Raw genomic sequence first — 26,195 nt, forward strand, 5'->3', positions numbered from 1 at the left:
AGAGAGAGATGAGCAACAAAACCTGGTTTATGTTCTTAGCTTCTTCTTTTTGATATAAAATAAGGCTATATATGTATGTATATTTGTGTATACATATGAATATGAAATTAATTATTTATATATTACCATATTTATTATATATGTACATATATTAGGGCGGGTCAATTTTTTTTTCACAAAAATCGTCCCTCATAATCGGAATCTACGAAGAGTTCTAAGAAATTTCACCATGAAACCATGTGTCTAAAATGAATTCCTAGCTCGCGCCGTGAAGCTTAAAGATTTCACTATGAGGTACATAAGGTATTTCGAGGTAAGGTATTTAAGACATTTTAATGTATTTAAAAAAAAACATACGCATTTTCCAATTATGTTGGAGTCAATTCTAATTCATCTTTTTACAACAAATTTTATAATTTTTTTTTTTTAATTTATTTTTTATTTCGAAAACAAGAGTCAAACTAGCCATGTACAACGCCCCATACAATAAAGTATAAGCAATGCGTATGAAACTTTTTAACGAAGTACGGTATCGATCTGAAAATTGAAATATATATTCAAAGGCATTTTAAGCAACTAAATAAAAGTAGCATGATAAAAGCATGATAAAAGGCGGAATTTAATATTATTTTTTGTAACAGGATTTTGATGCAGAATGGTGGAGAATCGATCCCGAAATCATTTAAGGTACTCCGCTTAAGATTCAGATGAGAATTGGGGCAGATACAGCCATCACTGCGGTCCCTATAGGGGAAAACCCCATTTTACAAGGGATCCCCTCACGAAAAATGGACAATAAATCTAAAAAATATTTTGTCTCAGGATTTTGATGCAGAATGGTGGAGAATCGATCCAAAAATCTTTTGAAGAAATCCGCTTGAGAATCGGATGGGAATTGGGGAAGATATAGCCATCACTGTGGGCCCTATAGGGAGAACCCCATTTTCAAGGGATCCCCTCACGAAAAATGGACAAAAAATCTAAAAAATATTTTGTCTCGGGATTTTGATGCAGAATGGTGGAGAATCGATCCAGAAATCGTTTGAGGTACTCCGCTTGAGAATCGAATGAGAATTGGGGAAGATATAGCCATCACTGTGGACCCTATAGGGGAAAACCTCATTTTCAAGGGATCCCCTCACGAAAAATGGATAAAAAATGTAAAAAATATTTTTTATCAGGATTTTGATGCAGAATAGTGGAGAATCGATCCAGAAATCGTTAAAGGTACTCCGCTTGAGAATCGGATGAGAATTGGGGAAGATATAGCCATCACTGTGGACCCTATAGGGGAAAACCTCATTTTCAAGGGATCCCCTCACGAAAAATGGATAAAAAATCTAAAAAATATTTTGTATCAGGATTTTGATGCAGAATGGTGGAGAATCGATCCAGAAATCGTTTGAGGTACTCCGCTTAAGAATCGGATGAGAATTGAGGAAGAAAAAGGCATCACTGTGGGCCCTATAGGGAAAAACCCCATTTTCAAGGGATCCCCTCACGAAAAATGGACAAAAAATCTAAAAAATATTTTGTCTCGGGATTTTGATGCAGAATGGTGGAGATTCGATCCAGAAATCGTTTAAGGTACTCCGTTTGAGAATCGAATGAGAATTGGGGAAGATATAGCCATCACTGTGGACCCTATAGGGGAAAATCTCATTTTCAAGGGATCCCCTCACGAAAAATGGATAAAAAATCTAAAAAATATTTTGTATCAGGATTTTGATGCAGAATAGTGGAGAATCGATCCAGAAATCGTTTAAGGTACTCCGCTTGAGAATCGGATGAGAATTGGGGAAGATATAGCCATCACTGTGGGCCCTATAGAGGAAAACCCCATTTTCAAGGGATCCCGTCATGAAAAATGGACAAAAAATCTAAAAAATATTTTGTCTCAGGATTTTGACGCAGAACGGTGGCGATTCGATCCAGAAATCGTTTAAGGTACTCCGCTTGAGAATCGGATGAGAATTGGGGAAGATATAGCCATCACTGTGGGCCCTATAGAGGAAAACCCCATTTTCAAGGTATCCCATAATGAAAAATGGACAAAAAATCTAAAAAATATTTTGTCTCGAAATTTTGATGCAGAATGGTGGAGATTCGATCCAGAAATCGTTTAAGGTACTCCGTTTGAGAATCGAATGAGAATTGGGGAAGATATAGCCATCACTGTGGACCCTATAGGGGAAAATCTCATTTTCAAGGGATCCCCTCACGAAAAATGGATAAAAAATCTAAAAAATATTTTGTATCAGGATTTTGATGCAGAATAGTGGAGAATCGATCCAGAAATCGTTTAAGGTACTCCGCTTGAGAATCGGATGAGAATTGGGGAAGATAGAGCCATCACTGCGGGCCCTATAGGGGAAAACCTCATTTTCAAGGGATCCCCTCACGAAAAATGGACAAAAAATCTAAAAAATATTTTGTCTCGGGATTTTGATGCAGAATGGTGGAGATTCGATCCAGAAATCGTTTAAGGTACTCCGTTTGAGAATCGAATGAGAATTGGGGAAGATAGAGCCATCACTGTGGACCCTATAGGGGAAAACCTCATTTTCAAGGGATCCCCTCACGAAAAATGGATAAAAAATCTAAAAAATATTTTGTATCAGGATTTTGATGCAGAATGGTGGAGAATCGATCCAGAAATCGTTTGAGGTACTCCGCTTAAGAATCGGATGAGAATTGAGGAAGAAAAAGGCATCACTGCGGGCCCTATAGGGGAAAACCTCATTTTCAAGGGATCCCCTCACGAAAAATGGACAAAAAATCTAAAAAATATTTTGTCTCGAAATTTTGATGCAGAATGGTGGAGATTCGATCCAGAAATCGTTTAAGGTACTCCGTTTGAGAATCGAATGAGAATTGGGGAAGATAGAGCCATCACTGTGGACCCTATAGGGGAAAACCTCATTTTCAAGGGATCCCCTCACGAAAAATGGATAAAAAATCTAAAAAATATTTTGTATCAGGATTTTGATGCAGAATGGTGGAGAATCGATCCAGAAATCGTTTGAGGTACTCCGCTTAAGAATCGGATGAGAATTGAGGAAGAAAAAGGCATCACTGCGGGCCCAATAGGGGATAACCCCATTTCCAAGGGATCCCCTCACGAAAAATGGACAAAAAATCTAAAAAATATTTTTTCTCGGGATTTTGATGCAGAATGGTGGAGATTCGATCCAGAAATCGTTTAAGGTACTCCGTTTGAGAATCGAATGAGAATTGGGGAAGATATAGCCATCACTGTGGACCCTATAGGGGAAATCTCATTTTCAAGGGATCCCCTCTCGAAAAATGGATAAAAAATCTAAAAAATATTTTGTATCAGGATTTTGATGCAGAATAGTGGAGAATCGATCCAGAAATCGTTTAAGGTACTCCGCTTGAGAATCGGATGAGAATTGGGGAAGATATAGCCATCACTGTGGACCCTATAGGGGAAAACCTCATTTTCAAGGGATCCCCTCACGAAAAATGGATAAAAAATCTAAAAAATATTTTGTATCAGGATTTTGATGCAGAATGGTGGAGAATCGATCCAGAAATCGTTTGAGGTACTCCGCTTAAGAATCAGATGAGAATTGAGGAAGAAAAAGGCATCACTGCGGGCCCAATAGGGGATAACCCCATTTCCAAGGGATCCCCTCACGAAAAATGGACAAAAAATCTAAAAAATATTTTGTCTCGGGATTTTGATGCAGAATGGTGGAGATTCGATCCAGAAATCGTTTAAGGTACTCCGTTTGAGAATCGAATGAGAATTGGGGAAGATATAGCCATCACTGTGGACCCTATAGGGGAAAATTCCATTTTCAAGGGATCCCCTCACGAAAAATGGATAAAAAATCTAAAAAATATTTTGTATCAGGATTTTGATGCAGAATGGTGGAGAATCGATCCAGAAATCGTTTGAGGTACTCCGCTTAAGAATCGGATGAGAATTGAGGAAGAAAAAGGCATCACTGTGGGCCCTATAGGGAAAAACCCCATTTTCAAGGGATCCCCTCACGAAAAATGGACAAAAAATCTAAAACATATTTTGTCTCGAAATTTTGATGCAGAATGGTGGAGATTCGATCCAGAAATCGTTTAAGGTACTCCGTTTGAGAATCGAATGAGAATTGGGGAAGATATAGCCATCAGTGTGGACCCTATAGGGAAAAACCCCATTTTCAAGGGATCCCCTCACGAAAAATGGACAAAAAATCTAAAAAATATTTTGTATCAGGATTTTGATGCAGAATAGTGGAGAATCGATCCAGAAATCGTTTAAGGTACTCCGCTTGAGAATCGGATGAGAATTGGGGAAGATATAGCCATCACTGTGGACCCTATAGGGGAAAACCTCATTTTCAAGGGATCCCCTCACGAAAAATGGATAAAAAATCTAAAAAATATTTTGTATCAGGATTTTGATGCAGAATGGTGGAGAATCGATCCAGAAATCGTTTGAGGTACTCCGCTTAAGAATCGGATGAGAATTGAGGAAGAAAAAGGCATCACTGTGGGCCCTATAGGGAAAAACCCCATTTTCAAGGGATCCCCTCACGAAAAATGGACAAAAAATCTAAAAAATATTTTGTCTCGGGATTTTGATGCAGAATGGTGGAGATTCGATCCAGAAATCGTTTAAGGTACTCCGTTTGAGAATCGAATGAGAATTGGGGAAGATATAGCCATCACTGTGGACCCTATAGGGGAAAATCTCATTTTCAAGGGATCCCCTCACGAAAAATGGATAAAAAATCTAAAAATTATTTTGTATCAGGATTTTGATGCAGAATAGTGGAGAATCGATCCAGAAATCGTTTAAGGTACTCCGCTTGAGAATCGGATGAGAATTGGGGAAGATAGAGCCATCACTGCGGGCCCTATAGGGGAAAACCCCATTTTCAAGGGAGCCCCTCACGAAAAATGGACAAAAAATCTAAAAAATATTTTGTCTCGGGATTTTGATGCAGAATGGTGGAGATTCGATCCAGAAATCATTTAAGGTACTCCGTTTGAGAATCGAATGAGAATTGGGGAAGATATAGCCATCACTGTGGACCCTATAGGGGAAAATTCCATTTTCAAGGGATCCCCTCACGAAAAATGGACAAAAAATCTAAAAAATATTTTGTCTCGAAATTTTGATGCAGAATGGTGGAGATTCGATCCAGAAATCGTTTAAGGTACTCCGTTTGAGAATCAAATGAGAATTGGGGAAGATATAGCCGTCACTGTGGACCCTATAGGGGAAAATCTCATTTTCAAGGGATCCCCTCACGAAAAATGGATAAAAAATCTAAAAAATATTTTGTATCAGGATTTTGATGCAGAATAGTGGAGAATCGATCCAGAAATCGTTTAAGGTACTCCGCTTGAGAATCGGATGAGAATTGGGGAAGATAGAGCCATCACTGCGGGCCCTATAGGGGAAAACCTCATTTTCAAGGGATCCCCTCACGAAAAATGGACAAAAAATCTAAAAAATATTTTGTCTCGGGATTTTGATGCAGAATGGTGGAGATTCGATCCAGAAATCGTTTAAGGTACTCCGTTTGAGAATCGAATGAGAATTGGGGAAGATAGAGCCATCACTGTGGACCCTATAGGGGAAAACCTCATTTTCAAGGGATCCCCTCACGAAAAATGGATAAAAAATCTAAAAAATATTTTGTATCAGGATTTTGATGCAGAATGGTGGAGAATCGATCCAGAAATCGTTTGAGGTACTCCGCTTAAGAATCGGATGAGAATTGAGGAAGAAAAAGGCATCACTGCGGGCCCTATAGGGGAAAACCTCATTTTCAAGGGATCCCCTCACGAAAAATGGACAAAAAATCTAAAAAATATTTTGTCTCGGGATTTTGATGCAGAATGGTGGAGATTCGATCCAGAAATCGTTTAAGGTACTCCGTTTGAGAATCGAATGAGAATTGGGGAAGATAGAGCCATCACTGTGGACCCTATAGGGGAAAACCTCATTTTCAAGGGATCCCCTCACGAAAAATGGATAAAAAATCTAAAAAATATTTTGTATCAGGATTTTGATGCAGAATGGTGGAGAATCGATCCAGAAATCGTTTGAGGTACTCCGCTTAAGAATCGGATGAGAATTGAGGAAGAAAAAGGCATCACTGCGGGCCCAATAGGGGATAACCCCATTTCCAAGGGATCCCCTCACGAAAAATGGACAAAAAATCTAAAAAATATTTTGTCTCGGGATTTTGATGCAGAATGGTGGAGATTCGATCCAGAAATCGTTTAAGGTACTCCGTTTGAGAATCGAATGAGAATTGGGGAAGATATAGCCATCACTGTGGACCCTATAGGGGAAAATTCCATTTTCAAGGGATCCCCTCACGAAAAATGGACAAAAAATCTAAAAATTATTTTGTATCAGGATTTTGATGCAGAATAGTGGAGAATCGATCCAGAAATCGTTTGAGGTACTCCGCTTAAGAATCGGATGAGAATTGAGGAAGAAAAAGGCATCACTGCGGGCCCAATAGGGGATAACCCCATTTCCAAGGGATCCCCTCACGAAAAATGGACAAAAAATCTAAAAAATATTTTGTGTCAGGATTTGGATGCAGAATAGTGAAGAATCGATCCAGAAATCGTTTAAGGTGCTCCGCTTGAGAATCGGATGAGAATTGAGGAAGATATATCCATCACTGCGGGCCCAATAGGGGATACCCCATTTTCCCGTGGACTGTGGAATTTTAATTAGTTTTCAAAACAAAAAAAAATTTCAAAATACCAATTACTTCTTCCAATCCCAGAGAGGCAGATATAAGAAAAAACGCAGAAAGGAAAGACACTGGGAGCATCATGTTATAAATTTTCAATCGAACGGAACTTTCGTAGAATAGAATCATTGTAAATATTTTAACTGAGGCAGGGAGTTTCGCAGCTACGGCTTTTTAAAGCCGGCTTTTTAAAGCCATCCTGAGCTTCGAGCTTCTCTTGGGCTTGAGCTTCGGAATTATTGATAAGAAGAGCAGTCTTCAGGGGTGTGCTTTCTACGAAAGTGGTCAATGGGGCACTGGGCCAATGGGGCAATCGGGGTACACGTGTGGCAACATATAGTAAAGCCAAGAAATTCACGGGCGGAATGCGTACGGGTGGAATGTCAAAGGTTATTAGAGATAAGAAAAAAGTGATAAGCACCAAGAACTTGCTTATATTTTTAAATTTGTTGTTTATAGTCTTCTTATATGTTTTAATTAAACGATTAGCTTAAAACATGTTTAGACCTAATAACTATAGCTTCGGAAAGTGTAGGTACATATAAATATATACAGAATGTTGAAATGTACATATATATATATATATTTGTACATATATATATTTTTGTTATGAATACCAAAATACAAGGCTTATTAATTTTAATAATTAAAATTTTGAATGAGTTTTTTCAGTATATATTTTTCTAGGAAAGTATATGTCTTATCAGTTAGTTGTTTTCAATCCAGAAACAACAAATCTGTTGGTGTTTTTAATTTTTGGTTAAAATTTTGTCAATCAATCTTTCAATCGTTTAAAATTGTTTAACTTTCTTTTACAACCTGATTTGTAATATCTTACTTATACTTGTAAGAATAGAGTTAAAAAATGTTAGCTCAGATTAACTGCAAAAGACAAGCAACTCAAATAAATTCACGCATATTTACTCAAATACCTTCAGCTGGGTCTTCGCTTTGCTAATTTTACATTTTTCATAAACTCTACAATTTTTACAGCCATATTCCAGGGATACATTTTAAAGAAGCCCTTGTAGAAGCAATCGATGTGTGCAATTATCTTTTGTTATGAAGATTAGTAGGCCCTGATTATTTGCCCAAAAACTCTATAAAAGGCTGCCTTCCATCCATTCCCAATCATTAGTTTACTGGTCTCTGACCAGTAAGCTTCTCACATTTTCTTTTTTATTTTTATTTTTAATTTAATATTTTCCTTTTGTTTCAATTTATTCATCGATTTATCAGGAAACTCGATTGATGAAGAGTCTGCTTCTTTGCTTATATCATTATTTTTAAATGATTTTTTTTTATTTTATTAAGCTTTTACTTTCTAATTTTATTTTTTTTGCAATTGAGCAAATATTTTAATTCCGTTGTTTTTATCTTCTCCTAAAATTTTTTTTTTTTTTAATAAGTATCGTTTTTTACTGAAAACTGTGATATGTTCAGAATCTATGTAGAATCTATGTATTAAGTAGATTCCATGTTAAGAATCTATGTATTAAGTAGATTAAAATCTATTAGAATCTTCCATCACTTTTCTCAAGAAATTATTTCTTTCTTTTAAATGAAAATTTTATTAAATTTCTGAAAAAAAAACCCAATTTATTTAAATCGAGGAGTATTTTTCGGGCCTGCTGGTATTGTTTAAAATTGAAATCGATCCACGAGGCCATGGCGAGAGGCCACAATCACAACGCCACTGCCACTTCCGGACAAAAAAATAAAAAATACACCAGCGGCGAGAATAAAAAAAGGGTTAAAACAATAGAAAAAAAAAACAGAAACAAAAATGAAACAATTCTTTATATGTTGTATGGTATAAATGCCTTTAACGGCCCGTTCAGCTGGCATCCCCAAATCATTATTACAAAAACAACAGGCCGAAGGATAGAAAGGACTAAGGACTGAGCACGGCTGAGCATGGCTGAGCAGGACTGAGGAGGTCCTTGCAAGCAGTCACCGCCGCCCCACATTTTTCAACCTTCAACCCAGCCAAAAAGCCAAGCAGAGAAGCCAACCCCCTGTCTCCTGCCAAACATCCTGCCCCGGACATCGAATCCTTTCGTTCATAAATCAAGTCTTTGGTTTAATTAAATCTTGTGTTGGCGGTAAAAACTCGAGCACAACAAAATGCCAGCCAGTCGAGTCGAGTCGAGGCAGTTGAAAAAAACAAAAAAAACACCAATGAAGAAAATTCAACCAGGGATCCTGAATCCAGAATCCTGCAGGAGCTGGAACCAAATAGCGCCTCCGGTCTTAGGAGATGCCAAATATTTGCACAGTCTGCCAGCCAGGATATGGATGGTTTTAAATGGTAAAACGGAGGAGTGCCCTGGGAAAAAGGATCTGTTGGCAGAGGATGCGCGCGGAGGTCCTTCACATCACGTTTCAACTGTCGTCGCGGTTGTCCTTTTCATATTTTCTTTTGGAAACTCATTTCCTTTTGTCGGGTTTTTTTGGCGGTAAATGAAACACAGCTCCTTTGTCTCCTTGTGCTTGTTGTTTTTTTATGCAAAAATATATAATATTGAATTTATAATCCAACTAGTTTTTTACTCAGTGCAGAACATAAAATCTTTGCAGGATGTGTCACCCATGCAGGTGAAAATATGTCCCACATTATTTTTCATTTTCTTTAAAGCACTTAAAGCTTGTCTAATTTTTGACATAAAAACCGAAAAAAAGGGTTGTGAAATATATACAGTGTCGGTTGGCCAAAAGAAAATTGAATGCAGGACACGTTGCAGGATTTATGGGCGAAAAGTCGAGAAAAGCCGCCAAACGCAAAACGCAGACCAATAAACACGTTTTTAAAAAAATGCAAGGCTTCTTGGCCGAAAATTGCTGTGAAAATTATAGACAAGAAATAAATGAACGTGTCGCAATTTTGAGGGCACAAGAAACGTACAAATCCTGCGAATTCTGCGAGTCCTGCGAATCCTTTCCCTTTTTCGGTTTTCTGGCCTGATTCACTCGTGCGGCAATTGAAATGAAAGACGAAAGTCGAAAATGAAATGAAACGAAATGTAATGGAATCCTTTACCGTAAGAATTTCATGCACGTCAACACGTCCTGCCAGCGATACGGTTGCCGTTGACAGGACCTCCCCTCCAGGTTACCTTCAGGATATCCGGATAGTCTGAGGATAATGGCGGGCATGGTGGGTGGAGAAGAAGGCAGTGCAACAATTTCTAATTCATATGTTCCGGGGTACTCGGTTCTGGTTCTGTTTTCTCGTTCTCGAAATCCCTCAGACCCCCGATGATTTATGATCCACGCACGCGATTCCCCAAAATGAAAGTCCTGTCCACAAATTTAAGGATGGCCCACGTGGCCTGAAAGCCTGACTTGAGGTCTGTGAACGTGACACGAGATGGGGTTTATTTTTGATTGGTAAAGTCTTTTCGAAATTAAATCTTTGGAAGAAAATATAAAGAGAATTACAACTATTTAATAAAAGAAAAATTTAAAACTTTTTGTTTTTTTATTTTTTATACAAAAATTTAAAATAAAACTGTTCGTAAAAGCAAGAAAAAAATTTAAAAAAAATAAGCAAATAATAGTAATTGAAAAATATATATACCCAGCCCCCAAATATATTCCATACCCAATATACATATATACCCAGGTTACCGTCGTGACACGACCCATCAATCCCATAAATCATATCCTTTCTTGCCACCTCCAGTGTGTCCTCCGGTAGAGCCTTTAATCATTCAATAGGCAATTTGTTTGGTCCTGAGCCTGCGAGATGTTGAAATGAAATGTTTCACACATTAGGCCGGTCAACAACAGGATGGGCGTGGGTGGATGGAATCTCCAGCTACTATATTTAATATCATTTATCTTTCTTACGCCTCCGCCCCAGCCTCCCCCGAAAAGTGCGGTTTGTAGTGCGGAGGGAGAGTGAGGGAATCATAGAAGACAAAGACAGAGAGATGGCCAGAACATAAGAGAAACGGACCGTGTTGTTGTGATTTATGATTATCAAAGTATTTGTTACCTTTATGTCGAAATTATTTGCTCGACCATAAATCATTTTGCGCCTTGGCCAGGCCTTCTGGACTGTGGATAGCCTCCTTTTGGCGCTTTGATTAATTTTCTTCAATTGCTGGCCGCGATTTTGGATTTCTCATTGAGATATATATATCTTTATATATATATATATATATATATATATGTATATAGAGTAAAAATAATACACCTAGATGAGTAGGCCAAGTGGGCGATTTGTTTGATATGCCAGACAGCGACGTGGCACATAATTCACACAATTGGTCAACAAGTCAACGTCATCCCCCAGACACTGCGGGGGTTGTCCTGGCAGGACACCCACCATTCACCCATCCATTTCTATTCTATCAGCCTGCAGGATTTTAGCTAATCTTGAGAGCAAACGCAGCGAAAGCAATGAATTATGTATTTATTTTGCCATTTTTCTGCCAACCTTAGAAAATGGGGAAGGTATCAGCAAGGTATCGTAGTGATTGCCAAAAGACAAATTAAAGCTATTTTAGATTTAAGGAAAAAATATTTAAAATTGAAATAGCTAAGGTTAAGAAAGAAATATTAATAGCGCTGATATTTTTGAAGCAACAAGATAAGTGAACACCTTCATTCTATTTATTTTCATTATCTTATTTTGTTAAACTATTAAATTTTTGTGTAGTTTAAATTTTTAAAATACCTAAATCTTGAATAACTAGATTTAAATATTCGAAAATAACCTCTTATGTTCTTGGCCCTAAAAAGTGTGCTACAAAAAAACGTAAAACTTGTCTTCCCTGTCCTGGCCAACTGTTTTATGTAACAGACAGTTAACATAATCCTCCTTGGAGAGAAAACTCACGCATTTGATTAGTCAACAAGCCACTCGATGTCCTTATCCGCCTCTTCCCCTTCCCACAACCCCACCCCAAAATGCTCAATCAATTGGTGAAAATCTTGAGAGCAAACTCAGCGGCAAATGAATTATTTATTTGGATTTATTTGAGGCCAAGTAAAACAAATGGCCCGAACCAACAACAACAAGCTGCTGACCCAAGAAAAAGTGGAAAAAAAAACACATATAGGGCCAGGACGAGGGCGGAGGTAGAACAAAGGAAAAGTGGCTTAAATAAATAAAGAGCCCGAACACAAAGCATATTAGGCTAAGCTACTTGCGATTTCCGTTACACGTCCGTCCGGACTATAAAAATCCGGAAGCTGATTAGCCACCTCCCACCAGCCCTAAGAACTCCGCCCCAAAAGAAAAAAAATACGGAAAACGAACGAAAAAAAATGAACTCCTTGCAAGGGATGGTCGAGAATTTTATGAGGCACGAAAATTTACAACGCCTCTGGGGTTCTTGGTCTTCAAGATGTGGGGACAACCAAAAAATGGACAAAAATCCAAGGGAGAAGCAATGTTTCTTTTTTTTTTTTCGTCCAAGTCTCATAATCGAAATTGGTCACAGGTGGCCCCCAAGACTACCCCCCGGCTCCCCAGGACTATTTGTGTCCTTTGTCCTTTCCATTCAATGACCAGAAGAGAAAAAAAAACGTAAAGCTTATTGAAATTAAATGTGCTGGCCAGCAGATAATGCCCGTTTAAGGCGTGTTTAGTTAAGTTGAGTTTGATTTGGGTGACCCTCCAGTTTGCTGTGTAATTTATTGTGTAAGTGAAGGAACAATTTTAGAAGGTCTATGTCTGTGTCTCAGTGTGAGTCTGAGTCTGTGTAGAGAATTGGTCTTGATCCCTTATGTAAATTAAGAAAAATTACACAAAAATTGCTGACTTGGCAGCCTCGGCTGATTTCGACTTTTCTTTTTTTTTCGCTTTCGTCGCTTCTTTGGCTAAAATTTTAATCAAATCAAATGACACCCATAATTAATTTTTCTTCGGACTTTTGGGGATAATTTGGCCAATTTGCTTTTAAACTTTAAAGTGATTTAAAATCTTAATGTTTTAATTTTAGAAATTATAGAAATCTTTAGTAGTTATAATAATACAAATTCTAGACATTTTTTTATACATTTTGTTAAGACTTTGAACTGCTTAAGACCTTGTTTTCCTATACATATATATCCATCTATCAAGACCAGATAATCTTTGACAGCGTCCAGCTTGCCAGATTTATTCCAGCTGACTCATATCCTTGACTCCGGTTTCTGGTGATCCTGGCCAGCAAGTCATCTATCACAGGGAGCTGATCTTTAATTATTTGAACGATTCAATTGACACTTGTAATAGTTTATGTCCTCCCCCATAACTCTCACTCCCCCTCCAAAAAAAAAAAAAATAAGCGTACTTTGCCGTTTCGAAAACTTGTCTCATTTTCAAACTGGAAACATGTGCGGCTGACACAATAGCCGGGCCATGGGCCAGAGGGCTGGCAAAATGTGTGGAAATCGGAAAAGTGTGTGGAAATGGTTTGGAGTAAGGAGCAGGAGAAAGTGGGAAAGCAGAAGCCAAAAACCCTCAGGCTAGTTGGATAGATGGCTGTTGACGAGCGGACATTGATAAATCACAAATGGATGTGAGTTTCGGGTTCGACTGCGTATCCTATACGTTTCGCTGCTGTTATTTCTTCTTTTTTTCTCCTTTTTTTTGTAGAGCAGTAATGTGGCAAGTAAGGCACTGAAAAATATAAGGATATTTAAGAGATTAAATGTGTAAATATTTGGAAAATTTAGAGGTTTTAAGAACTATTAAAACGTAAAGTAAGAGGTGTTACTTTTTAAAAGGTTTTGAAGATGATTGTAATGAAAATATATTAAAATATATACAGCATAGAACTTAATAATTAGATGTGAAGTAGGAAATCTATAAAGTAATCCCGGCCTTTCAAACCTCTAAAATGTTGAAAGCCCTCTACTTTTTATCAATTTGTTCTAGTGTAGTGACCAGCGAGTTTTCTGCAGCGACATCAAATTACGAACTCATTATTGTTAGCGACGACTATGGGGGGCTAACCGGGTTTTTCTAGTGGGCGGTATGCAGCCGGGCATTCCCTGGGTCCCTGTGCTCTGTTTTCGGTGTTTGCATTTGGCGAAAAATACTTGAATGAAGTAGAAGAGCGGAAGGGGAATCGGACATTTGAGTTTGAGAACGTGTATTCGGAGGAGTATTTGTTGACGTTGTTGATAGCGAGCTATGTGTATGGTTTCCGAATTTTTTTTTTGTTTTTGTGTTGCTTGTTGTTTTTGCAGCACGTTTCCTAAATTTTCCTGTACTTGTGTATGTTTGTCCGGGTGTGTATGGGTGTGTAGATGCTACCGATTTCTCTCGTTTTCTGGTCGCGAATTCGTTCCGTTTTGTGTAAAACGGGGAAAGCGACACCGAGAAAGGAAAACCCACATCAAACTGACCAAAATGCATGGAATGCCTATGAAAATTGTAAAGCGTTGTTGCATTGTCGGCAGCTGCATCAACACCACTGCTCGCTCCCTCACCCCACCTTAGTCCCCCCCTCATCTAACCCTTAACCCATGACCTGTCCCTTTTGCAAACGCTCATTAAATGACACTCACAGGCAAGGAAGCACAGAAATTGCATGCTATAATGCACACACAAATACAAATACTGCCATACGTGGGAGTGGGCTTGGGGCTTAGGGGGTGTATGGTAGGGGCGTGGCATTGCATAATTTTTGTTTCGCATTGGAGGCGCTAAAAAGCCAGCATAGAAGCACCTAACCACCCACACTAACCTATCCCACCCACCCACTCATCAGCATTTTCCGCTGTTTCTGCTGTTGTCACAAAACAGAAAGGGGGACTAGAGGGGTAGTGGTGGCTTTTGTTTAACTGTCCACCCAACCATCCCCTCTGCCCCTCCAAACTTTACGCCCATTTCCAAAAAAAAAAAAGCCACGCCTTGTTTTTGGGGATTTATACTGTTTTTTAAATAAAGTTTCTTTCAAAAAGAAATTATTTTTCGATTTTGTAACTTAAGTTTTTTGGAACTATATTTAAACAACATTTTTTTAATAAAATATTTAAAATTATTTTTTGGTATATGTCTAATTACGTTATTTAATTAAAATCTCCGGACTTCTTCCACTTTAATATAATTTTAATAAATTTGTTCTCTTTTTTGTTTATATTTTCTATGGTAGAAGCTTTTGCGTGGGAAGGACGAAAAACCCCCATTTTTTGGGTGGAAAACTACAGCTTGGAGCGAGAAAATTTTCGTCTAGCGTATTTCGTTTTTCGTATTTGCGAAAAACCGTGAAAATTACATGCCGCTGACGCAGCGGCGCCGTCACTCATGACCTGCCTTTTTCCCATTTCCCACCCTCAGTTTTTCCCCCCCAAGCTCCAAGAGGACCCACTACTCTGGCATCTATAGCTTTGCGTTTTTATTTTACCATTTTTGGATAGAATAGAACACGCAGAATAATAAGTTATATTTTTTTTTATATTAAATAAAAATTATTTTATTAAAAGATGAATTAACATTAAAAATATTAAAAAGCTTTTAAAGAAATTCCTATACTTTGAATTTATTTCTTGGAGTTTATAAATGAACTGATAAGAGTCCTCTTGATAAATTATTAAAAAAAATAAGAGTCAGACTCAAAATCTAAGCTATGAAGACCATTTTCTTGTCTGAAAATATAATTAATTTTATTATATAGTTTTTTTTTTGCAGTGCCTTGGATGCCTGAAGGTGAATTTTATTCCCGCTCTTCTGCAGCGGCACGAAGTTGTCGCTAACCACAACATCGCATGTTGTAGGTGCGCCAATGACGCTGATTTTCTGTTCCGTTCCTGCTCACGCTGCACATTATTAACAGTTCCTGTGACAAAGCGCCACTGCCACACTCCATGGGGCATGCATGGCACGGGCTAGGTGGGAGGGTTCTGAATGTCCTGAAGGGGGGAAAGCGGAAAAACGGAGTGGGGAAGTGTAGCGTATGGAAATGGAAGTGGTGGTAGAGGTGGAGGTGCCATTGGGTGGCAGCCACCTGTCATGTTACAGGCGATGCTGTCGCTTCGATGTCCTTTGCCGGCCGTTCGCTGTCCAACAAAATGTTTTGTGGTTCCCGTTCCCGTTTCTACCGCTTGCCAACCCCACTACCCCCTATTCGCCACGCTGGATGCCCCCTGCCAGCACTTTTGGCCATACTCGACTCCTCTTACCAAGTTTGTGACGCCGCCGGCTGCTGGTTGTTGTTTATTTTGGGCTTCTAGAAAACCCATTCCCCATTTCGCTGCAGTGCTCGTGTGTTTTTGGCATTTAAGTGAAATTGAGAATTTTCCACGGCAGCTCGGAAATTGCAATTTAATTGGCAAGTCTCTACTTTCACTTCCAATTTGTGGGCTCTTTTAAAAACGCGATCTTTAAGTCCAGGTCCATTCCATTACGATCTTTGAATTCGATTCCTTATGACGTTCCATTGGGTCTCAGATATAATTGGATATAATTGGAGCCAAATCCCATTTAAAAAAAAATCACACCTCAGCTGATAATTAGATTGATAACTTTTGTATATTATCGATAGGTTCTTCTCGTCTAAGTAGGCCCTGACGTAGAAATTTGGAAATATTTGGTATATAAGGAAGTTCTGTTCCAGCCAGAATCAGTTGCTGCCTGCCTTCAGAGCCGTTGAGAACTCACTTTTTTTCTTTTACTTCTTTTTTATTTCATATTAAATCTTATTTATTTATTTGATATTTTATTATTTGAAAAATATCATAGAATCTAATTAATATTTATTTTAATTAAAAACGTGCTTTTTTGAAGCAAATTTTATTTTTTTGATTTATTTATTTAAAAAATGCCGTTTTGTCCCTATAAGAATCAGCCCACTTCTGAAGCCTAACATGCTCTGTCTGGGTATATTTTAACTTATATTTTTTATTTTCTCATTTTTTTCGATTGAGGCTTGCCTTTTTTAAATCTTCTAAAATGTTAGACAAAATATTATATCTTTTTATTTTATTTGAAAATTAGTTTTATTTTTGTTGGGTGGATGGCCTGCAATACTTCAATTGTTTATTCTTTTATTTCAAAATCAACTTTTTTAATTATATATTTTAAAATGCAATTTTTTTGTTATAAGAAGCTGGCCACTTCCGAAGCCAAAAATTCTTTTTTTGGGTTAACTTATATTTATTATTTTATTTTTTTATTTTTTTCGATTGAGACATGCCTCTTATAGAACTTTCCTAGCGCATTCGGCATCCTGATTTTCTTATTTTTTATTAATTAATTTCGAATTAAAATGGATCATCTATTTACTTTTCCTTCTCGTTCTGATAAATTCCAGTACAAACTAATTTTAACTAAATAGTCATCAATGGTTTTCTGATGACGATCGCGGCACCTGGGGAGTAGAGTCCATATTACCTAAAGACAACAAGATTTTCTTCCGTTAAATATATTTAAATATTTATATTTAAATTTTATATTTATTTAAAAAAATAATACATTTTAAAATAATCAATAAAAATATTGGAAAGTCAAATAAAACAAGAAAGGAAAGCAAACTTCGGGCGGAGCCGAAGTTGATATACCCTTGAAGTTAAAACCGGATATATATCGCAAACATCGGATATAGTTGGCCGATCAGAATTAAGCAACTGATTCTAAATGAAACAGAACCACCTTGTATACCAAATATTTTCCAATTTATACTCTCAGTGTATCTATACTAGTGTTATTTAAAAAATTTTAAATAAGTAGGCTGTACTTAATATACTTTATATAACACTAGTTTGAGTGTTAAAAAATGGGGATTCTTCTGCTTTTCCAACACTGGTTTAAGTTTAAATCAATGCAATTTCAATGCCTACCGAAATTTATCCAAGGCTATCCAATGCAGACTTTATCCGCTATAATATCCGATTATCCTCGATTATTGTCGCACTTCAAAGACACATTTCATATTTAAAATGTTCTTACCTTTGCATTTCCCATTCCTGGCAGGCTTCCATCTCCACAATTTTCCAATCAGTGGAATGCGATGACTGCAACAATCAAGCAATTTATTAATAATAAGCATTGCAATTAGCACTGCAAGTGATTTGATGGCAATTGCCGAAAGGAGATGCCTCTGAAATGTAAGAGACATTTTAATGTGCGAGAGCACTGTACAAATTATATGTATATATAATAATGATGTAAAATAATATGAAAATTATAGATATGCTTAAGTTTTTCGAGAAAATAAAGATGGAAAAATAAATTTTCCTGTTTTGTTTGTTTGAGTTCTAAACAGACCATTTGCCAATCTTAATCTTTGTTTTTTTCGCTGTGTAGTAATGCCTTAACGTGTGTTTGTGTTTCGCCTGTCACAGGCGTCATAATAAACAGGCCCATGCCCATTTCCATTTTCATTCCTATCCCCATATTCCCATTCCCAGGTCCTGAGCAACAATTTGCAATAAACTGAAGTCACATGATGCCAACCGGAAAAAGGGGAAGTTGGGGGCGCCATTCCCAATCGGTGTTGGTGTTGGTGAGATGACACTTAAATTTATTGCACACATACGCATTGGGATGTGTGTGCCTGTGCCTGGGCCTTCCTAATGATGGCATAATTAGCAACGAGCGGCAAATTCTGCCATCATGCCTTAAGTTTTTGGCGCTTGATAATGACATAAAGTCAAATTGCTCGAGGGTTGGAAACATGTTAATTGAAAGCCCACTTATTGAAATGAAAACGCGACTCAAAGATGCACAAATAGACATTCTCGACCATGTACATGGGATATGTGTGTGTATGTGTGTGTATCTATGGCTATCTCTTTTCTTGCATTAGAGTCTGTCTCGTTTTGGGTGGACAATTGTGGGTGAGTGAGTGTTGCCAGGACATAAAATTTTCTATTTAACGCTTGGGTGGAAATTTCAGCCAGGACAGCTGCTTTAATTTCGAACCTGTTCAACCTCAAAACACACGATATGAAGTCCTTTTCGTCCTTTGTTGCCAACAAGCTGCCACAAATTAGGAAACTGAAAGAAATTTCATGAAAGTAATAGTAGGGTTATTGTTTTAAAAATATTTCAGAGAAAACTGACTTAAAAACAAACAAGTATTTTAAGATTTATTTCATTTGTATCCCATAATCATAAAACAGTGATTTAAATCTTGAATTGATTTGTTGTTTTTTTCTTTTTTTTTTTAGTGGAAAAATTTAAAAAGCTGGCCAATGTCAACCGCTGGTCGTCCTGGGCAACTGTTTATTAGGTTGTGTCGTTGCCATTTCTTAAGATTGCCCACTCACTCTCCTGAACAGGAATTCAGCTTCAGTCACCTCCTCCGGATTCGTCGCCATCAAATGCCAGTCATTATTTGAGGCAGAAAACATTCAGGGTAGCCAGGACAACGTCTTCAGACAGGATCCTTAGCTTCCATTCCCCCCCCAAGTCCATTTTATGACAGACCAAATTGGAAGGCAGCTTTAGAATTTCAAGTCTGATTTCTGTCATTTCTGAGGAAGAGAAAAAAAACCAAAAAAAGAAATGGAAAAAACTACGATTAAGGTTTAAAAGAAAAATAACTTAAACGAAATAAAAATAGGGCTTGTTGAAATTAATAAATCCCCTGTTAAGGTTCAAAACTTTTAGATATTTTCACTAAAGAAAACTTTCCTAAAACTAGTTAAAATTAATGATTGCATATCCTATGTATCCTTATACCCATAACCATCCAAGCAGACAAAGAAAATCAAAAGGCAGCTGAGACATTAAGGGCCATTGTCCGGCCAGGGCTGACTACCAAGGACATGCCTGCCCTCAAAACAAAAAAAGGTGACACGAGACAAGGTTGATAACAAAAATCAACCCTCGAAGGATAACCAAGGATAACTTGCCTTCGTTACAGGTTATTCATTTTTAATTTCTTTTCCGTCTTTTTCTCTATATAGTATGTCTGTTTTTTTTTTTTATTTTAAGGCCAAAAGTGTGTAGTATGTTAATTTTGCTTTGTGTCCTTTTCAGGACAGGGTTAGCAAAGGATCTGGTTGCTCCTGACGATTTGTCAGTTCCAACTCATAAGGCAGAGTTAATTTTCTGTCATTTGTTTCTGATTTTCGAGCACACACTAGATAAACCTTTTCCTTAACGCGTGTATAAAAAGGGGTTTCCTCCAGGGTCGGGGTTGTTTGGGGCTGTCACATATGGCTGGGATTTTCGGGGATGTGGCAGAGAAGTTGACAAATGCTTTTCATTCATCCCAGGCCGGTGGAAATATACATATATTCAAAATAAGACTTGCAAGAAATTAATCACATCAGACACCTTGCTGGGATAAGAAATAAATATTTAAAGTCAAACTCAAATCTTATAACTCCCAGAACCGAAAGTATCTATTATATTTCTTTAATTTAAATCACCCATCAAAGGCCCTTATCTTGAGCATTTTTCATTGCCTCCTAAGTGGCTTAAAAAACAGAAAAGAGTTCGGTGGGAAAAACTTTCCCTTGAAATAAGAATAAGTGTAAGAATAATTAATCCCCTGCTAAAGACAAACGATTACATTAAGCCCTTGGGCTCGGTAAAGGATAATCCCCGTATATTTCACTTCTGTGTTGTCTTAGAAGCCATTCGCTAATTGTTTCTATGCTTCATTAGGCTTTGGGAATTGAAAAATGCAAAAAAAGAATGATATAGGAAAATCCAAAAAAGAAGAAGAACAGATATATTTTCATTCTTGGATAGAAGCCAAAGCTCATTTAATATGAGACTGAGGAAAACTCATTCATTATTCGCTGGTAGAGGACCGAAATAAGCTCGAGGCCCGTCGTGGAACACATCACAAGTTGAAAGTCTTTTGGCCCCTTTAGACTTTGGCGACCCTTTTGCCACTTTTTTCCGCTTTCAAGTTTGACCATTTATTTAAACTTTTTATTCGGCTATTCGGAGATTTCCCTGTTTGCGCCAAAAAGACTTCAGCTCGGTAATAAATTTAATTCTCCTCTTTCGCTTGCCAGCCTTTGCTTTTGCTTTTTTCCCAGATTTTGTTAACCCCTTTTTTTTTGTATTTGTTGGAGGCAAGGGGGTGGCGAATTAATTTTCTTAAAAGCTTTTCTTGGCGGCGCTGATTATCCAAGTCCCCACCATAGACACCATAACTCCCCTTTTATTTTCTGCGGCTTCTACATTTTTTTCTCAAAGCACCTCAACAAAAATATAAAACTTTAAAGAAAAGTTAAGCTAACATTACTGATCTACATCTATGAAAAATTTATTAACAAAAAAAAATTAACTAAAAGTCTCTAATATTAATAATCCATAAGTTTAATTTTTAATTTGAAATTTTTATTAACGAATTTTGTTTTTTTTTGGTTTTTTTAAGGTTTGGCACACTACTTCAAAGTACCTTTATATACAAATCATCTGACTTTCGGTGTATTCTTCTTAAATTTATTTTTAATAAATTTTAAAATATGCTTTATCATTAGTTGTATTTCATTTTATGTTTGCAAAAAAAAAACCTTGATTTGTTTTCTTATTTCCTAAACATCTAATTGTAATTCTTGTTATAGATTTTATTCTCTTTTTTTTAGGAGGGGCAAATATGCAGAGCAATATATCTTCAATGTACACAGATCTGGTGTCTATATTTCTAGTTATATTTCGATTTGTATATATCTTTTTGTATATATAGTATGTGAGAGGCCCCCGCCTTGAACTATTTATTTATAAGATTCTTAGGGCCTTGCTAATTGATTTAAATTCGATATGTGAGCCGCTTACTTTAAGGTTTACCACAAAAATAACTAAAAAAAAATAGAAACACACAAAAAATTAGACATTCCAAAGATTGCTTCACAAGGTGGCTTTACTCTTACTCTAGGAGTTACTCTTATTACTTTTTTGATGGAAAACTTAATTTTAGGTTTTTACAAACAAGTTTAACAAATATTGCACTGTTTTGTTCAAAATAATGTTTAAAATTTTTGAGGATCATTAATTATCCTTTATTTGGCATTGTTTTTAATAGACTTGCAATTTTGATTTGGAATTTTTATTAAATTATTGTGGTGAGTCTTTCTTATAAATATTAATATAGCCAAGTTTCTTGTGAAAACAAAAGAATAGAAGTGATCCAGTCCGTTTGTTATACGTTTCTTAGAAGAGATCCAATAATTTTCTGATCATGATCCCAGACTCAAGATCAAGATCTAAAATCGAATATTCTTAATATAATATTTGTGATAGAATATTTAAGGAACATGATGTTAACTCACACAATTTCCCAAAAAGTGTATAATTTGTATTTAACAATTTTTGAAAATAAGTGCTGAACCCGAAGAAGTTCTAATATTTCAAAATGAAAAAAGAATTACCAAAGTTGTAACTATTTAGAGTTAGTCTTTGGTTAATAAGACTGAAAGGCTTGTGCCTAGGAATTGATTATTTTCTCGGGTTAATTGTGTTAAAAAATTCAAAAAAAAGAAAATAACCTTGTGAAGCAATCTTGGCCAGCTGCGATATGGCGACTATTTATTCACAACACCTACTGCTGCTGCTGCTGTTGTTGTTGTTGTTGTTCTTGGGGTGTACTATAGCCACCCCCACTCCCAGACCCAACCCCTGGGTCAGACCACGCTCCCACTCCCACTCCAGCCCCTGCCCCGAGCAAGGCGGCCGCCAGCCGCTAGTATGGTCGCCAAACATCCGCCGATGGCTTGGGAGTCCTGTTCCGGATGGGTCCTACCCCGGATACTGCTGCTGTTGCTGCTCCGCCCCCTGCTAGTCCTCCTCCGGCGCCACCGATTGCCTCGCCGCTGGACGCCCCACTAGCCGACCTTGAGGTGGTGCTTACATCGTCCAGATCGATGGTTTCTACGGGCGACGGCGACCGCCGGCTGGAGCTGACGGGCGGCGAGGCGTTCGGGTTGGCGTTCTCGGCATCGGGGGGATTGTGGGTTATCAGGGTCACGCAGCGCTTAATGAGGTTCACCCCGTCGTGATCCTGGCTCGTTGGTGGCACACCCTCGGGCGTGGGGGTGGTGTTCGGGTTAAGATTGGAGGCTGCTGCAGCAGCCGCGGCGTTCCTCAGCCAGGGCAGATCACTGTAGCTGCCGTAGAGCTGGCTGTACAGCCACTGGCTGGACTGCGGGAGCAGGGGACTCTGCAGGAAGAGCTGGGCGGCTAGGGCGGGATTGAAGCTGTGCGCTGGCGGGAAATGGTTTCCGCTCCCAGTCCCGGCAAAGCCACCAAACAAGTCCGTCGGATTCTTACTCCTCTGGATGAGGGCCGTAAAGGCTCCGCCCGATCCCGGCGAGCTCTCTCCGAGAGATCCTCCTATTCCATTGTTATGATTCGTATTCTCTTCGCGGGATATGGAATCGGTTTCCTCCTCGTCGTGAGTCAGAGGCGAGCCCAGGGACTTTCGCGGTGATCCTGTCACCGAAATGCTATCGCTCTCGAATCCTGCATCAATGTTGCTATTATTGTTGGTGTTGTTGTTGTTGTCATTATCCTGCAAACTGGTCAAGGGAGCCAGCACCGGCGAGGAGCATCCGATGGGTGGCTGGACGAAAGCACTCAGCTGGGTGTGGCCGCTGGTGGTTGTGGTGGTGGTGGGTGATCCTTCGGGACTCGTGGTGCTGTGGGCCAGTTGCTGCTGCTGCTGTTGCTGCTGCTGCTGATGCGCCTGCTGTTGCTGATTATCGGCTCCTGCAAAAGGATAATAATAATATAAGTAATAGTCTTAAAAAAATAAATAATAGTTAGGGCTTTAGGAACACCAACCACTCAATCCACGCAGACTGCTGGCCGTGGGAAAAGCCGCCGCTGCGGCCGCCGCATGATGGCCGAAAAAAGGTCCTGCGGGAAATCCTGCCGGCCGCCCACGCAAGGCCATGTGGGCGCGCCAGTCGGGGGCGTGCAGATGGCTGTGCATCCCCACCAGATGATGTGCAAATCCTACAAAAAATTCAAGTTTTTTTAAAGGATATTATTTTAAAGAACAACGTTGGCTTCAAAATATTAAAAAGCATTAATTTTAAAGTTTAATTAAACATTTTATTATAAGATATATACCACAAATAGCATGTTTTGATTGTAAGTTGAGGTTTTATTTAAAAAAAAAAAACAATAATATTAAAATAAATTAAGTAAACAGAGGCCCAAGGAAAGAACAAAATTTCGGACATGCTCATATCAACTCAGGAGGTGAAGAATATATATACTTTTTTTTATATACTCAAGAATATATATACTATATATATATATACTATATATATAGGGTCGGAGATGTCTTCTTCTCTGCAAGGGTATAATAAGGAAATGAGAAAATCGTAATAAAATAAAAAATTAAATTAACAATAATAAGGAAATCACAGCGACATAAATTCAATGAAAGATCAGAAAAGGAAAGCTACATAGTTGGAAAGTAAGTTGAGAATCGTAAGCTTTTGCAACACTGGATCACTGCAATTGTAAGGCCCACTCAAACTCATCTTTGTAACACTAGCTTGAATGAATATACTTTAAGCTTTTTAAACTAAAGCCTTAGAGGCCTTAGTATAGTTTAATATTTATGATTTTTTTATAATTTCCATTAAAACACATCCAATCATATGAGTTGACTCCAATACCATTCCCGCTAGGTAGCTGGCTGGCCAGACAGTTCATAAACCCCTCGGCTTGAGTGCAATGCCAAGACCAATAACCCGAAAATCTGGCTGGCCAAAAAACCGAAAAACAAAAGGCTAGAAATCGAGAGAGAGAGGAAAAGCGGGCCAAGACAAAGCCTTGTCTTGACCACATATAGCCCACTGTGCAAGACCAAAAATGCTGCCGCACATTTTGGTTGCCGGGAAAACAACAACATTGGCCAGGATCCCCGCCGCCAAGCCTCCTTCCCCACCCCCTTATAACGGCAGCCATTGCTGCTTATATAAAGGTCCTTGAGAGAGGGGGGACTGGGGCGGCATCCTTTGTATGTGCCTGTGTGTCCAATAAGAACGGCAGCCACCTGCCCCAAGACAAACTTCTAAATAAATTCATTAAAATTATCCCCATTTGCCCCCATCCCTCTGATCACTCCTCTCTTTCTCACACACATTGTGTCTCTGTCTGGCTCGCACTCGCTTTGGGCCAAGTTCGGTGTGGCCAAGTCCGCCATCAAGTGGCAGCCCACAGTTGCGGGCATCGCATCGCCATGCCACTGCCACTGCTACTGCTACTGCCATTGCCACTGCACTCGGCCTCCTAGAGTCCTGTTCCTTTTGCCAAATTCTGACTCCTTCGAATGCAGACGTAGACGCCAGGACGAGACGCTGACTGCGGCCAGGATAACCAAGACAGAGGCCAAGACAGAGACATAGATACAGAAAGCAAAATGGCTTGAAAGAAGCAAGGTGCACGGAAACCAAAATATATCAAGTATACGCCGTGTAGGTTATGTTACATCTATAGGTTTCGAGATTAAAAATGTTCGAAAATATTTGTTTTTTTAATTTTAGTTTAAAAAAACTCACTTAATTTTGTAATATAGTATTAAAAAGGTTACTGTAAAGGCTACTTATAGATTTGATAAATTAAAGCCAAAAAAATTAAACAATTATTGGGAAGTTTTCAAATATTTGACTAAGAACTCTAAATGTTAAGTTTCAACCCTTTTTTTTAATATTTAGACAAAATTCTTAGTTACAAATATAAAACGAAGTAACATACAAAGAATATAAAATATAATAATTGAATATAATTATTAGGTTTGAATTAGGAAAAATATATAAGCCAAAGCTTATTGAAGCCAATAGGCACAACTATAGAAATCATGCTTTTTAAAGCCTATCTTGTTTTAGTAACAATTTAGTTAGTATATAGTTTCAATATCATAAGTCCCCAGCAAGTAACTCTTATTATTTTCAGTGTTCTTCCAAGCCAGGGAGAAATGGCCAACAGTGGCTGCTTAAGAAAACGCCAAGACTCTGAAGCCGAGACACTGAGACCGAGAGATTTCTCCAAGACCGACCACAACACACTCACATGTTCTTACTCGCCTTCTCGCTTCTACTCCCGCTCCCGCTTCCTCTCGCTATCTCTGTCCCTTTCACTCTGGATGCATATATAGCAGCTAGCTGTCTCTCTCAAGTGGCTGGCTGGCCTGTTTCCGTCTCGTTTCAACACACTTGAGGCTAAATACTTGGCCAAGTTTTGCCAAAGTTTGCAAACCAAAATTTTACCGAAAATGTGACACCAACGAACCAACCAAAGGAACCAAACCTCCGGGTTACCCTGGCCTCCCCTCCCCCCCTTTTGGAATGCCACTGTCCCACTGGCTGCTCCCCCGCCCCCCTTTTCTAGATATTCTTCCCACGCCCCTGTCATCGGGAGACATTATTTTAGTCTCAAGACCTAGCAAGTGCTGTGAATTTTCCATGAAATGTATTACTTGATTGGCATGGCCGTATGACAATTTCCATTTCCATTTGAGTGACTACCCCCCTGCATATATAGTGTACATATATACCGGAGATGGGATATCGGTACAATACACGTGG

The 26,195-nt window shown here is 38.3% G+C and overlaps 1 protein-coding gene across 2 annotated transcripts in view; it reads right to left on the minus strand.

The window, feature by feature from the left end:
* Positions 1 to 21,098: 21,098 nt before the first annotated feature.
* RunxB (Runt related B) overlaps positions 21,099 to 26,195 on the minus strand; it is a 35,950-nt gene continuing 30,853 nt past the window's right edge. For both annotated transcript variants that reach the window (XM_043212996.2, XM_070276367.1), the window contains 2 exons: positions 23,437 to 23,610; positions 21,099 to 23,361 (listed from right to left, as the gene is read on the minus strand). In XM_043212996.2, the coding sequence (XP_043068931.1) occupies positions 22,337 to 23,361; positions 23,437 to 23,610 (1,199 nt within the window). In that variant the 3' untranslated portion in view covers positions 21,099 to 22,336. The remainder of the gene's footprint in view (positions 23,362 to 23,436; positions 23,611 to 26,195) is intronic.

The sequence above is a fragment of the Drosophila bipectinata genome, chromosome XR, assembly GCF_030179905.1.
Source record: "Drosophila bipectinata strain 14024-0381.07 chromosome XR, DbipHiC1v2, whole genome shotgun sequence".
NCBI classification, from domain to species: domain Eukaryota; kingdom Metazoa; phylum Arthropoda; class Insecta; order Diptera; family Drosophilidae; genus Drosophila; species Drosophila bipectinata.